Source organism: Vombatus ursinus, unplaced genomic scaffold (assembly GCF_900497805.2).
Source record: "Vombatus ursinus unplaced genomic scaffold, bare-nosed wombat genome assembly UNPS02014870.1, whole genome shotgun sequence".
In the NCBI taxonomy this organism is placed as follows: Eukaryota; Metazoa; Chordata; class Mammalia; order Diprotodontia; family Vombatidae; genus Vombatus; species Vombatus ursinus.
The window spans coordinates 12,050,089-12,067,205 of record NW_020954648.1 but is presented as its reverse complement, the minus strand read 5'-3'; the positions used below and the strand labels follow the sequence as shown (position 1 = coordinate 12,067,205).

General features: G+C 37.8%; 1 protein-coding gene across 1 annotated transcript; it reads left to right on the top strand.

Moving 5' to 3' along the window:
* Positions 1 to 7,557: 7,557 nt before the first annotated feature.
* Positions 7,558 to 8,475, top strand: LOC114028107 (taste receptor type 2 member 3-like). The gene has a single exon (XM_027842303.1). It carries the CDS (start codon positions 7,558 to 7,560, stop codon positions 8,473 to 8,475), a length of 918 nt encoding a protein of 305 aa, XP_027698104.1.
* Positions 8,476 to 17,117: the final 8,642 nt, after the last annotated feature.

The window sequence follows — 17,117 nt, the reverse complement described above, 5'->3', positions numbered from 1 at the left end:
TGCAACGTGGGAGGGGGAGAGCAGTATAGGCTCTCTGAATCTTCTAAATTTCTACTCTTCTAGGTAGAAGGGAGAGCATTGAACCTATAATTAGGAAGTCAAATTCTGCCTCAGACTCTTACTAGCTGCATGACCTTGGGAGAGTCATTTAACCACTCTCTGCCTCATTTTTCTCATCTGTAAAATGTAGATAATATTCGCACCTAACTCACAGGGTTGTTGTGAGAATAAAATGAGAAAATATGATTAAAGCTCTTTGCAAACTTTAAAATACTACATAAATGCTGACTACTATTATTATTGTCATTATTTAACATTATATATCAATGCATATATATATATACATAAAATAATGTCCATCAGTTTTTCTTTACATAGAGTAACTTTTTAAATGTTTTAAGACATTTAATGAAATCTGAATTTGATTCAAAACATTGGGTTTTGTATCCAATCATTCAAATGTGTTAAATAATATGTGTGTATAACATATATAGATATAGATTAAACATATAGATAGAGGACAAGGGTTTTCCCTTTGGGAGCAGAGTTTACTGTGGATTTCTTATATTTGGACAATACTAGTAAGAGGGTAACCAATGATTAGGGGCAAAGAATAATGTGTTTGTAATATGCAGATGTCAGTTGTAATCAGTTCCCATGTGTCAGATATTTCAAAAGCTACAGAGGCATAAAGGGAGGTTTGAAGAGTAAGTGGTGGATGGGAGGGGGAAGGGGGTTGGTGATGGGGGAGGGGGAAAGATATTATCTCTTATTTATATAGTGCTTTATAAAGTGGTTTTATCAGATCAATGCTAGGAGGTAGAGAGTACAACTATATTTATACTAAGGTAATAACATGACCAGATAGCTGGGGCTCACATAGGACAGATATAATCCTGGAGGCTGACCCCAATAGGATCATTTTTTTTCTCTCTGACTTGCTGCTCCCACTTAAAGTGGTAATAAATTTTCCTGGCATACTCGCCATATAGCTGGTTTCTAAATTTCTCCAAATGAGAATAAAAGTAGCCCCCAACTTCTGTATAGGTACTCAAGGCAGCAATGTCTTGAACCTTTATTTCACCCCACAGAAAATGCAGAAGCACTCATAGGAGTTCAGAAACAGATTCAAACAGACCTCTCCAAACACACACAAAAAACCCTCAAATAACCCATAAGCTCCCTCCAGAGAGGAACTGAACAGGGGGTGACTATTGGGGCAACCCTTTGAAGTTCCAGTGAGACTTTTTCCTCCCATAGGCCTACATTGTAACCCCTCCCCACACCAAAACTTAAAGGACACTTGTAATTTAGTATCCTCCTAGAAAAAAATATACATGTGTTTGAATATATATATATATATACACATATAATGTATTCACACATATACATATGTACACACATATACACACACACACATAGATATAAACATATTAATAGAGGACAGGCACTTTCCCTTTGGGAGCATACACACACAGACATATACACATACACACACAGACCTACTAAAACTAACAATCCCTTTCCCACTGGACCTGTAATATCTCAATAATTCATTTGCTGCTCTCCAAGCAAGATGCTGTGCAAAATATTTAGATAATGCTCTTCTTTCTCCAAGAGCCATGCTGCATCAGGAGATCCTCTTCTCCTCAAAAGGTCTGATCTCAGGGACTTCTGAGTCATGTGAACAACAAAATGGAGTACTAGACATTTTCTGCAATCCCTACTAACTCTAAGGGGAAAAAACTGTACCAGAGGTACAGCAATTACAGCTGAATTCATGGAAGTGAAGAGGTGTAGGGGTTTTGGGGTGCTCCTAGTTGCACAGAGGCACCCCAAGATTGCAGGAGGTTGTGGGGTGCTGGGAAAAGTCCCAGATTGTGGAGCAGGCTTGCCTGAAAGAATTCAACCCAAAAATCTTCTTCCAGCCAGAGAAAAAGTTTATTAAAGATAAATCACATATAGGCCAGGTGATGCCCCTAAGGATGAGAGGGCTTGAGAAAACCTCAGCCTAACAGAATTCATGTTCTCTATTTTAAGTAAAAGTCATTAACCTCAAAGACAGGATCACAAAGACAATTTAAAGATCATATTTCTCGAAGAAAAACATGGAAAACAGAAAAATCAGAATACTATATTGCCAAAAATAGTACGAGAAAACTACTCAGAACTTCTGCACACAGAAAACAAAAGGATTAGTCAAAAGAGTCCACACATCACCTCTAAAAAATGATCCTACTCTTCAAACTCTGAGACACATAGTAATTAACTTTGATAATTCAAATAACAAAAAACAAATTTTTCAGGGGCCACGGGAAAGATCTTCAAATATAAAGGAAAAGAAACTTAAATATCACATAACTATTCTGTACCCACTAGAAATTGAAGAAGGGAAAGTGATAATAAATTCCTAAAAGTAAAGGAGCTCAAAATGCAAACCAAAATGAAATATCCCACACACCTAAACCTAATTATTAATAAAAAAGATATATATTCAATAAAAGAAAGGCATTTGTAGCATTCCTGAAAAAGAAATATGGTCTGATCCCCAAATTCTGAAACTTCAGCTAAGTAAGCATACACAACTTGTGTATTCTTCTGGAATGTGCTTCTGGAAGAAATCTCTTATTTCCCTGACTGCTGCCATCTCTTGAGCTGGGAAAGCCTGTTCCCCAAAATTTGGGTTTGTGATCTGTGCTCAGAAGCTATGGGCAAAAACAAGTAACCACCTCGTACGCCTACTCCCAAAGCAACTATTCTAGTTCCTAAATGTAGGAAACTGTACATAAGCACACATCTCTCTTTCCTCCCACCACTCTGCTACTTGATGGTCTCTTCCTTTAAAGACCAAAAGAGCAAGCTTTCTATCTGCCCACTTTTGTTGACTGCAGAGGAGAGCAGCAACTCTGACAAATGTCCATCCTCCTGAGTCTTGCCCAGCAATATGAGTATTCTGTGTCCTCTCAGGAGGCACCATTGACCATACCTACACTCCAAGGAGAGGTTTTAGTCAAGAGTTTGCAAAGAAAAGCTGACATCCTATAAGACTGCATCAGGATGACTGGCGAATTCACTAGATTGGTTAGGGACTCTCTGATCAGCAACACTTAAATATTGAATAGCTAATAATATATTGAAGACATTTAAATTGAGCAACTGAGCAGCATTATTCTGATTACTTAGAAGGCCTTGCTAGAACACCTAGGGAAAGGAGGAAGGAGAGTGCCTTACACTCCATCTAGCACTGTGATGGACCAGAGAAGAACAGATGTATAACTCCTGCTACACTTTTTAATTTATAATATACTTATTAGTGTATATCTTGTAATTCGTCCTCCTCCAACCAAAAAGAAAAAATAAATTGTTTGATTGTGTCATCAGATGGTAACAGTCAGCCACCTGACCAGATAAAGGCTCAGATCAAGGACCCTGGGCAAGAGATAGAATGTTTATTCCAGGAAATAATAATGATAATAATAATAATAATAATAACCTCTCCCTGCTGGATTTTGCTAGTTTATAAATATAAATTATGCTAATTCTTAAAAAGAAAAGAAAAGAAATTACCATAAAAGAAATCAATTTGGAACTAATGCTTTTTCATGATAGGAATATGTACATGTACCTAAAATCTTTTGGCATGAATAGGTCAGAGCAGTGAGAGGTAGGGGAAGAGTGTGAAGGAAACTAAGAAGCTGGGGGCATAATGGTATTACAAAAAGAGTTCTGTTTGAGAAAGCAGAAAGCCTGCCTTCATGTCCTGGCTCTCCTACAGCTAGTTGTATAACTTTGGGGTTTGGGATTTTTGTTTTGCTTTTTAAAAAAAAAATTTACCAAGTCAGATCAGGAAGGAAGCAAGCATTTGTTAAACTATTATCTCAATTTACCCTCACAGTAACACTGTGTTATTATTATTCCCGTTTTACAGTTGAGAAAACTGAGGCCTACAGAGGTTAAGTGACTTGGCCAGGATCACATAGGTATTAAGTGACTGGGGCTGAATTTGAATTCAGGTTTATCTGACTCCAGGCCCAAGAGACACTGAGAACTTAAATATTTGTTCAGAGTCATACAGCCAATATGTGTCAGAGGTAGGACCTGAACCCAACTCTTCCTGACTCTGAGGCCAGCTCAGGGTGACCCAGAGTATGTGGCTTACATGAAACCTCATCTTAATCATCAGTTAAATGAAGGAGTTGGAGTAGAAGTTTTATGAGGATTTTCTTGTTTTTCAGCTCTTAAAAACCCTTCACTAGAAAGAGGTTTAAGTCCTAGGAGATGCTCCTGCCAGGGTGTCTTAGAAGACTGGAGTTGATGGAGAAGAGTCAGATCTGAGCTTTTTTTTTTGAGTTATACAGTGTGAAGAATGGCATGTTATGTCTTTAGAATCCAGAGCATTTTTAACACATTTTAGGTGATGGAAAACTGTATTACCTGTTTGTAATTCTCCCTTCCTAAAGTCTGGCCCTGCTTTGATCCATCTTGCACTCAGCTTCTGGCTTCCAGCTTCAAGAGTAGATGGGTGAAGAGAAAAGTTCAAACAATGCTCATCTCCCCCGCTTCTTCCCCTCTACTGTATTTGGGTTGGTTTTTTTTTTTTTGCCTTTTCATGTGATATAATTTATCCTTGTCTGCTTCTTCCTTTCTTCTTCTCCCAGTGCAATCCCTTTTCACCATTTAGATTTTTTACCATCACATCCAAGTCAACTTAAACTCATGCCCTCTAAGTATATCCCCCTTTAAATGTCATAAGTACATTACATTTGTTAAGATTTACAAGTGTCATTTTCTCTTGTATGGATATAAACAGTTTGCCTTTATTAATAATAATATGTTGTTGTTGTTGTTTTTCTGTCCTGTTTACCTTTTTATGCCTCACTTGAGTCTTGTATTTGAAGGTCAGATTTTCTGTTGAGCTCTGATCTTTTCATCAGGAAGGTTTGGAAGTCCCCTATTTCATTGAATGTCCATCTCCTCTCCTGAAAGATTACTACTATTTGATAAATCCAAAGATTCCAACTTCTGGGATAAGAAATCACTATTTAGCAAAAACTGCTGGCAGAAACTAGACATAGGCCAACATCTTACACCCCATGCCAAGATAAAGTCAAACTGGTTACATGATTTAAAGACTGATACTATAAGCAAACTAGAAGAGCAAGGAATAGTTTGCCTTTCAGATCTATGGAGAAGGGAAGAATTTATGACCAAATGAGAGATAGAGAACTTTATGAAATGCAAAATGGACAAATTTTGATTACATTAAATTGAAAATTTTTGTACAAATAAAACTAATGCACCAAGATTAAGAGGGAAGCAGAAAAATGGGAAAGAATATTTACAACCAGTATCTCTGATAAAGGCCTCATTTCTTTCTTTTTTGTTGTTGGTTATTTTTGTTGTTTTTTGGCTAGGCAACAGGGTTAAGTGACTTGCCCAGAGTCACACAGGGAGTAAGTATCAAGTATCTGAGGCCGGATTTGAACTCAGGTCCTTCTGACTACAGGGTAGGTGCTCTATCTACTAAGCCACCTAGCTGCCTCATCATTTTTAAAATATATAGCTCAGTCAAATTTATAAGAATACAAGACATTCCCCAAGTGATAAATGGTCAAAGGATATGAACAGGCAGTTTTCAGAGGAAGAAACTAAAGCTATCTATAGTCATATGAAAAAAATACTCTAATCAGTATTGATTAGAGAAATACAAATCAAAATGACTCTGAGGTATCACATCATACCTATTAGATTGGCTAATTTTCCCACATCACACCTATCAGATTGGCCAATTTTCCCACATCTCCTGATAAATTATAAATGTTGGAGGAGATGTGGGAAAATTGGAACACTAATACATTGTTGGTAGAATTGTGAAATGATACAACCATTCTGGAGAACCATCTGGAACTATGCCCAAAGGTCTATAAAATTATGCATATCCTTTGACTCAGCAATATCACGTCTAGGTCTATTTCTCAAAGAGATTATGAAAACGGGAAAAGGACCCACATGTACAAAAATATTTATAGCAGCTCTTTTTGTGGTAGCAAAGAATTGGAATTTGAGGGGATGCCCATCAATTGGGTAATGGCTGAACAAGTTGAGGCATATGAATTGTAATGGAATACTATTACGCTATAAGAAATGATGAGCAGGTAGACTTCAAAACAACCTGGAAAGACTTACATGAATTGATGCAGAGTGAAATGAGCAGAACCAGGAGAACATTGTACACAGTAACAGCCACATTATGGGATGACTGACTTTGATAGGCTTGGCTCTTCACAGCAATGCAAGACTCTAAGACAACTCCAAAAGACTCATGATAGAAAATGCTATTCATACCCAGAGAAAGAAATATGGAGTATGAATGCAGATGGAAGCATATTACTGCCTCTCCTTTTCCTTTGTTGTTTTGTTTTATTGCTTCATTCTTGTGGTTTCTCCTACTAATTCTAATTATTCCTTACATCATGACTAGTAAAAATATGCTTAACGTGAATGTATATGTAGAGCCTATATCAGATTGTACACCATCTTGGGAATGGGAATTAGTGGGAGGGGAGAAAATTTAAAACTCAAAATTTGATGGAAGTGAATGTTGAAAACTAAAAATAAATTAATTAATTATAAAAAAATAATTACATAGAAAGGAACAGATGTTCAGAGTGAAGTTGAGATAAGCAGGGAAGTTTTGAAAATAATGTGTGGAAATTATTATATACTTTTTAAAAAGCAAATGGTATGAAATGGACATTCACAGATTTTTATACAATCTGATTTTTGTGTTCTTTTCTGCAAAAAAATATATATTATGAGAGACTTGTTAAATGGATTGATAAAAAAAGAGTTAAACTATTTCTACAACTTTCCTCTCCCTACTAGTCTAACAACACTGGCAAGAAAAAAATTTAAGTTAGTCTTACTTGACTTGCTCAGAGTAAAGGCATGCTGGCTCTTTGTGATATCTGCTCCTTTTTGTAGATGTTTACATTCCATCCTTTTAGTAATATCTTCTAAATTTTTTCCAGAAATCAAAGACAAACTCGTTGTTTCATAGTTGGTAGATTTCACACTCTTCCCTTTGTCAGTTTCAGATAAGAATGAAATGTATTTGATGAATTTAAGTGGAACTAGATGCTCCTTTGTTTAGACCACAAAAAAAAATTTTTCCATGTGACTTTTATCTCTCCTTTCTCAATGTGAAGCTGAATCTATTTGCATCTTACCAGAGAGCTACTCAGTTTTTTTTTCATCTGTATGGAAAGGGCCAACCCAGATTACTGAGGAGAGGAGAGATTTGAAAGCTAGTCCACTGAACACTTACAGATCTGCTGGGAAAGAGCAAGGGAGGTCTCCAAAATGACAACTCCAAGCCTGGCCACACTCTCATCAAATACAGAAACCCAACCAACACAAAGAAGAAAAAATTATCATGACAGTGGAACTTCAGGTATCTCTATCTTTTAGATCCAAGCCAAAGAAACCTAAATAAAAGAAGGTAGTGACAGACTAATAGAAAATTCAAAAATCAAGACTGACTATCCTTTTCCAATCATGCTGAACTTAGCCAATGGTATGTACTTGGTGGTCTTCATCATTGAGTTAATTCTGGGTTTTTGCTGCAATAGTTTCACAGGACTGCTAAATTGCATCAACTGGGTCAAGAGCAAGAGGATGAGTTTGTCTGATTTCATTATTACCAGTCTAGCCCTGTCCAGAATATGCATACTTTGGGTACTTATATTTGATATTTTAGTACTGATCTATCCCAATTTTTATGAGGAAATGGTAGTAAATCAAATTATTGATATTGTCTGGTTATTTACTAACCATTTAAGCATTTGTTTGACCACCTGCCTCAGTGTCTATTATTGCTTGAAGATTGCCAATTTCTCCCACTGTGCCTTCCTCTGGCTCAAGTGGAGGATTTCCTGTGTAGTTATCCGGATTCTGCTAGGCTCTGTGCTTTTCTCTTTTTTCTCCTTAGCATCACCAATCAAAGAATTCATTGCTTATTTTAGCATCAGACAAATGAAACTCATAACAAACAGCACTGAAAACATTACAAAGAAAAGTAGTTATTCACTCAGATTAATTTTTAGTGCCTCCTGGATGGTCATTCCCCTTGTTGTAATTTTATGCTCATCTCTCCTGCTCATTCTTTCCCTGAGGAGACACACGGAGCAGATGAAGAACAGTATCTTTGACTCCAGAGACCCACACACTGAGGCGCATTTAAGAGCCACCAGAATCATTCTCTCTTTCCTTTTTCTCTTCATAGTATATTTTGTTGCCTTTTTTATACTTATGTTAAGCGACCTCCTACCAGATCTCAATTTGGCATGGGTGATCGGGGATATTATTACAGCTTTCTGTCCTTCTGTACACTCACTCATCCTCATTTTGGGCAATAACAAGCTGAAACTGGCGTTCCTGAGAACGCTCCAGATAGTGCCTGAAAGATGGAACTAGGTGATCCTTCACTCCACAGCTCAGTCTGGAAAACAGTAATGGAACTGGCTGTCCTGAATCTAGCTCAGTCTGGGATCTGCTCCTCCTTCACCATCAGTTTCCATTTAAAACCACTAAAGACAGACACTGACTCATCTATTGTCCAGTACCAGGATCATTAACAGAAGATTTTCAAAAGTTGAATGAACAACATAATGAATAAAACTAAACTCTTATTGTGGGCCAGACAATTTGCACATAAAGGTTTCCCATCAATGAGAATGACTGACTATATGGTATGTTACTTTTATCGTGCCATAAAAGAGAAATTCCAAGGAAGTCATGGAATGTTTGTATGAACTATTACAGAGAAAAATAACTAGAAGCCAAACAGTATACTCAATTACTATAATAATGTAAATGAAAATAAAAAACAGTGAAAGGAAGCTAAACCCTTAGTAACTATGAAAACCAACCTTGGTTAAGGAGAAAAAATAATGAAACATACTCTCATCTTCAAAAGAGAAAAGAAAGAATTTTACGTATATCAAAAGACTCAATTCTTTTATCAGTTGCTTTTGATTAAATGTTTATCTTTGTTACAAGACAGGGGTCAGTTCTGGATGGTGGCTATATTCAGACATGTATATGATGCAAAAACAAATGGCATATAATCAATAAAACATTTATTAAAATAGAATTTTGCCTATAGGGAAATCTTCACTTGCCACTGCCTCTGCACAATACTTCAGAAAAGAAACATTCTCTGGAAAAAAAAACAGTCATTGCTGTTAGCTCTCTGATCCCTACCTTTCTTTGTCTATTTAGAGGGAGAATCACCATTTAATCAGTACTGCTATAACTCCTAATTGTACATAATGAAGTTACTTACAAATTCCAACCTAAAGTTCATTCCAACTCTGCTTTCAAAATATGGAAACAATGAATTCTATTGTGTATACAGTATGAATACCACACATTCATTATGCCCTGGAAAGGACATTGAAATGGAAGTCAGAAAACCTGAGTTCTTGTACCAGCTCTGCTCTGAATTAGCTATGGGATTTATTGCTTGCGAGAACTGTTTGAGGACCCACAACACTCGAAAGAGGCCAAAACCTGGACGGACCAATCAGAAAAGGACACTTTGACTCAGCCTGGATTGGCATAACAATATTGCTTTGCATGCTCTCTGAGTGAAACTGAAACTGTCCTGCTGGATTTAGCTGACTTAGGAGCATTCTTTGGGCGAAGACCAGTCACTTTGAGCTAGACATTTCCCTTATCTTATTATTTTAGGGCCCTCCCTTAAAGAAACTATCTTGACATCCTTTGTTTATGGCTGGGAGAAAAACCAAACAACCTGGGACCACCCTTCTTGCCTTATGGAAACTATAATTTTTTGGCTGACACAGGCATCCTGAGTGGAAGGAGAGGGGAGGGAGGGGACAATTCCTCACTCTATGGGTATATAATTTCTTCCAACTGGCCCTTCTGGGAACTCAGATTATTCTGACTCCCATACACATGTTTTTACTAGCTTAAAGGGAATAAACAGCATATATTAACCTAATTTCATTTGTTTCTTTCTTGGGAAAACTCTGGAGGTTGACCTAATTCCATTGTCTCTTTTAGAGAAAACTCTGAAGGTTGACCTAATTCTGTTGCCTCTTTTTAGACCAAACTCTGGAGGCTGACACTGGTCACTCAAATTCTCTATCCCTCCCTCAGTTTCCTCATCTGTAAAATTAGAGGTTCAAATTAGATAACAATGGACATTTATATAGCACTTAAACATTTACTTTAGATGACTTTCAAGTTTCTTTCCAGACTTAAATTTTTACCATTCAATGTCCCTGTTCATTTAGCATTAGAAATATTTAACAGAAATGTTTTCCACTTGGTGATGCATTTATCTATAGCAACTTTTTTGGAATATTTGTATGATGTCATATATTTTCAATAAAATTTGGATTTTTGGATCAAAATTTGAATCAAATTATTGTGTTAGTAATACAGTAGGCTTCCTGGATGTATGTATATATATATACGCACACACATACACACACATATTGTAGGTTTTCTTAAGGAACCAAAAGACAACTCACTCTGATAGAGTTCCCACATTTGGTAAGCACCTGGGATTGTACTTTGTACCTTGAAACAAGAACAGGAAATCTAATTTTCTTGGAGTGACAATTCCTAGCTATCTGCCATGTTATTTGTCCACAGTTCTCCATTTTTGACATCTAAGAGACAAGATGACAGATTTTAAAGGAATTAGAAGGGACATTGGATTATTCATGGATAAGGAAAGGCAGGACCAGGCAGCTGTTGATGAACTTGGAGGCAACTTAGAGCCTTGCCCCAGTTCTGAGTTCTGGGGTGGCAGCTGTCAAAGGGAAAAAAAAATAGATGTCTCCTTCCTTGATCCCCACCTCTACTGTCACTGAACTGAGCGTTTCTGCTCTGCCAACAATGTCTGTATCACTCATGAGTCCACTGAGCATTCCTTCACTCAACATCAAGGAAGGCTAAACAACCAAAGAAAACAAGGGCTCATAATACTTCGAGATCATTTTATTAGTGGTCATGCTCTAATTACTAAGAGATCATGCTGTCTAATTCATAATGTGCCCAGCTTAAGTCTCTTGACAATGGGCCAGAGATTCAGTAAAGTGGATAAATCACAAGGAAGGGCCTGAGCTGCTTTGTAAATCATCATAGATTAGGCAAATCCATCTCATGGTTTACAAAGCAACTTAATCCCCTAAATATTGAGTTACACTTGTATTTGATCTTGCTGAGGTATTTATTTAAATTTTTTTATGTATTTACAAATGTGGCCACATGAAGTTATTCAGTCCTTCATGCCATTTTAAAATTTAGCATACCTTTTAAAAATTGTTCCTAGAAATAATTTGCATCTATTTTGCATCATCATTTTAACACTACAAGCTAGCTGACATTTGTATGAAGCTAAGGACCAGACCTATGATAAAAGAGATAAAGAGCTCAAACTGAGGAAATTCCCTCTACTAATGCAAATTGATGGGTTTTCTACAATTTATACTCTTAAAAAGTTACCTTGGGCACCAAGAGCTTGTCTGTCAAGCAATAAACATGTATTAAGTGCCTACTATGTGCCAGGTACTGTGCTAAATTCTAGGGATACAAAAAGAAGCAAAAGACAGTCTCTTTAGTGACAATCTAATGGGGAAGACCACAAGCAAACAAATATGTACAAACAAGCTACATATAGGATAAATAGGAAGTAATCAGAAGAGGGGGGCTTTAGAATTAAGAGGGGTTGGGAAAGGCTTCCTATAGAAGATGGAATTTTAGTTGAGACTTAAAGGAAGCCAGGGAAGCTAGTAGGTGGAGATGAAAAAGGACAGCTCCAGGTTTGGGAGACAGAGAAAATGCCTGGAGCCAAGAGATGGAATGTCTTGTTTGTGGAACAAACAGGATGCCAGGGTCACTGGATTGAAGAGAATATACTGGAAAGTAAGGTGGTGTTGTTTGTCCTTCATTTTTGAAGGGGACCAATGACATTATGGGGTGATGTTTTGACTTGTTCATGAATTACATTTAAGTGAGGCAGAGTTGCACCAAGTTATCAGCCTCACTCTCTCTTCCAGAGTCAAAGAAGTCCAGTGGCAAAGAAAGTCTAGTGACCCAGGATGTAGTAAGTGACCTTGGTGTCTTTGATGTCTCACCAAGCTCTAAGCACTCCACAGGCTCTGCTTCAGCTGCCTTCATGACTGACTTGGTTAGAATTTATTGTTCTCATCTACCCATTTCACTGGGTGGTCTTCACACGCTTGGGGAAGACAGCCCTCTAACTCACCAACAGCTGCATGGGCTCCCCTCAATCTGGCTTGACCCATCTGCCCAGATGGTTTGCCAGGGAGTGATCGTTGCACATGCCACAGCTTCTTGGAGCCAAAGTGAAAGTTGAGCGCTAGGGAGAAATCAAACCCTTTTCAGGGCTGCTCATCCTTCACGCTTCAAGTGTATGTTCAAGGAAGATGAGCACTTCTGGTGTGAAGGCTTGCCAAGCCTTTTAGGAAAGGGCTAGGTTATGAAAAGCATTGAATACCAAAAAAGGATTTTCTATTTGATTCTAGAAGTGATAGAGTTTATTGAGTAGAGGGGTGACATGATCAGACCCACATGTTAGGATAAATAACTTTGGTGACTGGATGGAGGATGGATTGGAGTACACAGAGACTTGAGGAAGGCTGCTGGCCACCAGCAGCCAGCTATTGCAATAGTCCAGGCATGAAGTCATGAGGGCCTGCACCAGAATGGCAGTAGTGTCTGAGGAGAGAATGGAGTGTATTCAAGAAATGTTGCAAACATAAAATCAATGGGCCTTGTCAACAGATTGGATATGATGGGGGAGGGGGAAAGGGAGAAATGGTCCTGAGGAGTCAGGGTGGTAGATAGTGAGGTCTAGAGAATGGCATCTAGGTTGAGAGCCTGAGGGAACTAAAAGGATGGTGTTGCTCTCAACAGTAATAAGGAAGTTAGGAAGTGGGGAGACATTAGGGGGAAACATAATGAGTTTGATTTTGAACATGTGGAGTTTAAGATGTTTTCTTTTCTTTTCTTTTTCAGTCAGTTGAGGTTAAGTGACTTGCCCAGGGTCACACAGCTAATAAGTGTCTGAAGTCATATTTGTACTCAGGACCACCTGACATCTGGACTGGTGTTATATCCACCGCTCTACCTAGCTGCCCCCAGTTCAAGACATCTAAAAGGCAATTGGAGATTCAAGATAGGTAGTCTGCAGAGAGATTAAGGCAAGATAAGTACATTTAAGAATCATTAGCTACTTTGTGTCTTGAGCCCAGGGCTTCCTGATCTAAGACTAAACTATCTACTATACCATGACGCTTTTGCTAGGTGCATGTAGCACTTTACAAAGCATTTTCCTTACAACAACCCAGAGAGGTAGAAAGTGCAGGTATTAATATTTCCATTTTGTACTTGAAGAAACTGATGCTCAGAAAGTTTAAATAACTTCCCCGGGACTCCAGTTCAAATCTTCTAATCTAAAGTCCAAATCTCATTCTACCTCTCACTCCACCACACTGTCTCTCCTTCCTTAACTTACTTAATTTGTTCCCACAAATAATAGGGTCATCTGGGCAATCCCAAATCAATTTGAAGAATTCCCTCAATCAATCTGATATTGCAGGGCATGGGTCATTGTTTGGATGCAACTGAAGGGAAACTCCTCATGGAATGTGTCTGTATTCCCAAGAGCCAAGCTGATTGGGTTTCAAAGCCTAATGTTGTTCAGTCATTTTTACAGTCCTATCTGACTCTTTGTTATTCCATTTGGGGTTTTCTTGGCAGAGCTACTGGAGTGGTTTGCCGTATCCTTCTCCAGTTCATTTTACAGATGAGGAAACTGAGACATACAGAGTTAAGTGACTTGTCCAGGGTCACACAGCTACTAAGTGTCTGAGGCTAGATTTTAAATCAGGAAAATGAGGCTTCCTGACTCCAGGCCCAGTGTTCTATCCATAGCACCACCTGGCTTCCCTCAGAGTCGAAGGCTTCTTCCTAACAATTGGCTGCATAAAAAAGCAGTTGCCTCTCCTTGTGACCTACACAAGTGAACCCAGTGGTCTCTCTGACTCTCTAAAGGACTTTTCAAATTTTCCCCTAGTGTTTCTTCAGTTGATCCCATCTTGTAACAAAAGTACAGGACAGTGCTAGACTTGGGCTTGCATGTGGCCTTGAAGGAGAGATCCTGGGAATGAGCTTCTCCAGATTAACAGATAGTTTCAGCTGAGGCATTGAGAGGTTTCCCACAGAAGCATATGGGACAAGCTGACACATGCCTGCCCTGTAATGCTGAGACAAAATTCCTAGCCTTGGGAATTATTTTGTGGTGTTAAGGAATGTTGAAGGTCCCCTGAACTTGTCTTTTTGAGTTGCCATATTTTCCAGAAAAACTGAACCTGGAGTATGCAGAAGGCTCTGAATGTGTCAAGGACAAAGCCCCATCCCCCTGAGCTGACACAATTTGTTGTTTGCATCCCAAGCTGGACTCCTTGTGTGTCCTTGGGAGTCAAGACAGGCACCGGTGAGTCTACACCAGACCGAGAAACAGTTTGTGCAGCTGGGACCCTTGTAGATAAGCAGACCATCATATCTTCATAGTCTAACAGTTCTTAAGTGTAAGGTCTGAAATTCCCCCACCTAGGAAACTCTGTACCTCCTTCCCAAAACAATGGGACAAGTCTGATGCCAAAAGAAGAGGCCAAAGAGCTCCAGATTGATTATAGGTAGTAGTTTAATCAATTGGATACTTACATTGAGGTAGTATGATGGATCCCTGCCAAGAGGTTATAGTCATCAATCTGAGGAGGCAGTCAGACTACAGGTTGGATCCCCGCAAAGACCCCAGGAAAGCCCAGTGGTAATTATAGAAATCAAACAAAGGGAGGTGGAGCTATAAAGCATATCGCTACTGATTAATGGATGTTTTGGATTTCTGCTTAGTAATGAGCTCATTTTCAAGCTTGGGCATTAAGCCAGTGTTAAAGGGTAAATACTCAAACACAAGATTGTATCCTGGTTATGTACTGAACATGAACTGGTCACTTTGTCCATGTTATGGCTTTCATTGGTCACAGTATCTAAGTTATGACTCAGTGTCTAAATTATGATTTTTAACAGGTCACCATGCCCAGGCTTCCACATTTCACAGAGTTTAAGTTAATGGATTTTCACTTTTTACTGTGTATTATGGCTTTTCCCCAATTGGGACCCCACAATACACCTCCAAAAAGCTGCACAGACATTCTTTCCAAATATCTTCCACAAGATCCATGAGATATTAGTGTGTTTAGGGCCTTTTTGGGTACAGCCAGGATGGTCCTGTTTGTAAGCATGAACCACAAAAGCAATACAAGCACAGGTAAGAAAACAACATGATCAGTGAGAAAATTACCACCATTGTTACAATTTTCTTCCATCCCACCCCTGGGGAGGTGAAGGAAGAACTGATGGCATTTAGTGATTAATGGGAAAACTTAATTTCTGAACTTAACTTAGTACAAGCCAGTTAAGTTTCTGAACTAGGTTCAGAGACAAATAAACATGGTTTGGGCAGTTTTACAACATATTGGGGGTGATAGAGAATAGAATCAATTACAAAATGGGATCAGAAAAACTTGATTTTCTCAATTTCCCCCCTTTTGTCAATGAGAGACTTGTACAATGATGACCATCAACCTGCCACCAATGTCCATTTAATTAACAAACCTCATCTGGGAATTCAAACATCCCATTTGTTGTCTGGTCTCTAAAACATCTTTTCTTGGGACAATCTGGAAAATGTCTTGTCCTCAGGAGCAACCCTTCAGTAGAATTGCTTTTCTCATTCCAAGTTACTTATAGAGATTTGTTAGATGTTCCTGCTAAAATCTTTTACAAAACAGATCTCAATACAAGTCAGCATAGCCTCTCAAATTTTACTTCTCCAATAACTACTTCATATTGTGAAAACCAGCTCAAAACTTATGGTTCTGATTTTAACAATTGAGTTATAAGGGAGCAACAACAAAGTAGGAACCCAGAGTTTGCTTGAAGTTTCAGTAAATTTAGTTTTTTACAAGCCCCATTAGAATGATTTATATTTGACATACAAGATTGTCTGATCTTATTATTTTCTCAAACTTTTCCACTCTGATTCTAATTCCATTAGGAAGATCAGATGCTATTAAGGATTCAAGCCAATATAATATGAAAATAATCAGAATGTGTATGTATAGCCTGTATCAGATTGCGCGACGTCTTGGGGAGAATGGTAGAGAGTGAGGGGGAGAAAAATTTTAAACTCAAAAACATATGTGATTGTTGATAAATCAAAATAAATTAATTTTAAAAAAGGATTCAATCTGATACTTGAAAATATAAGTAATAACACTCTTGCAAGTAGAAGTTTTCCACCCTTGGATTCAATAGTTACACAAATGAATTTACTTATAAGAGGCTGACTTTACTCCAATTATAATAAAAGACAAGAGAGGATATTTAAGTAATTAATTCCAAAACAGTGCATATCAATAAGTTGCTTGTAATAAAACATGTTTGTATTCCAGGACATACAGTACAAACAGATGTTATTTCCACATTAGTAATAAACTTAAATAAAATTGACTTTTTCATTGATGTAACACAAAATATTCCGTGAGTTACATCCTTGTAAAACAACTGATTGAACTAAAAATCTCTTCTGCAAACCAAACTGAAGATGTTTCTGATTTAGTTTTATTAATTAATACAATAACAGCTGGGTCTTTCAATTAGCTGTACCAATACTCAATTATTCTTACATCATTTTGAAACATTTAAGGACCTTACACAGATTATAGATATAGATATATATAGTAACAGGCAGATGACTAGACTAAATGCTCACTTACTGAGTTGTGTGGTATATAGAAAGAACTATAAGTCTAGACTGAAATAGCTCAGATCTTATGCACCTGTCTTTTATTATAGTAGCTCAAATGTATCATGAGCTTAGTCCATGGGATAACGATATAACATCATGTTTGCATCTTTGTTTCACAAACTTATTTTATCTTTGTCTAATTATTCCCATATTTTTCAGAAAGGATGAACTGTCTTAGGGT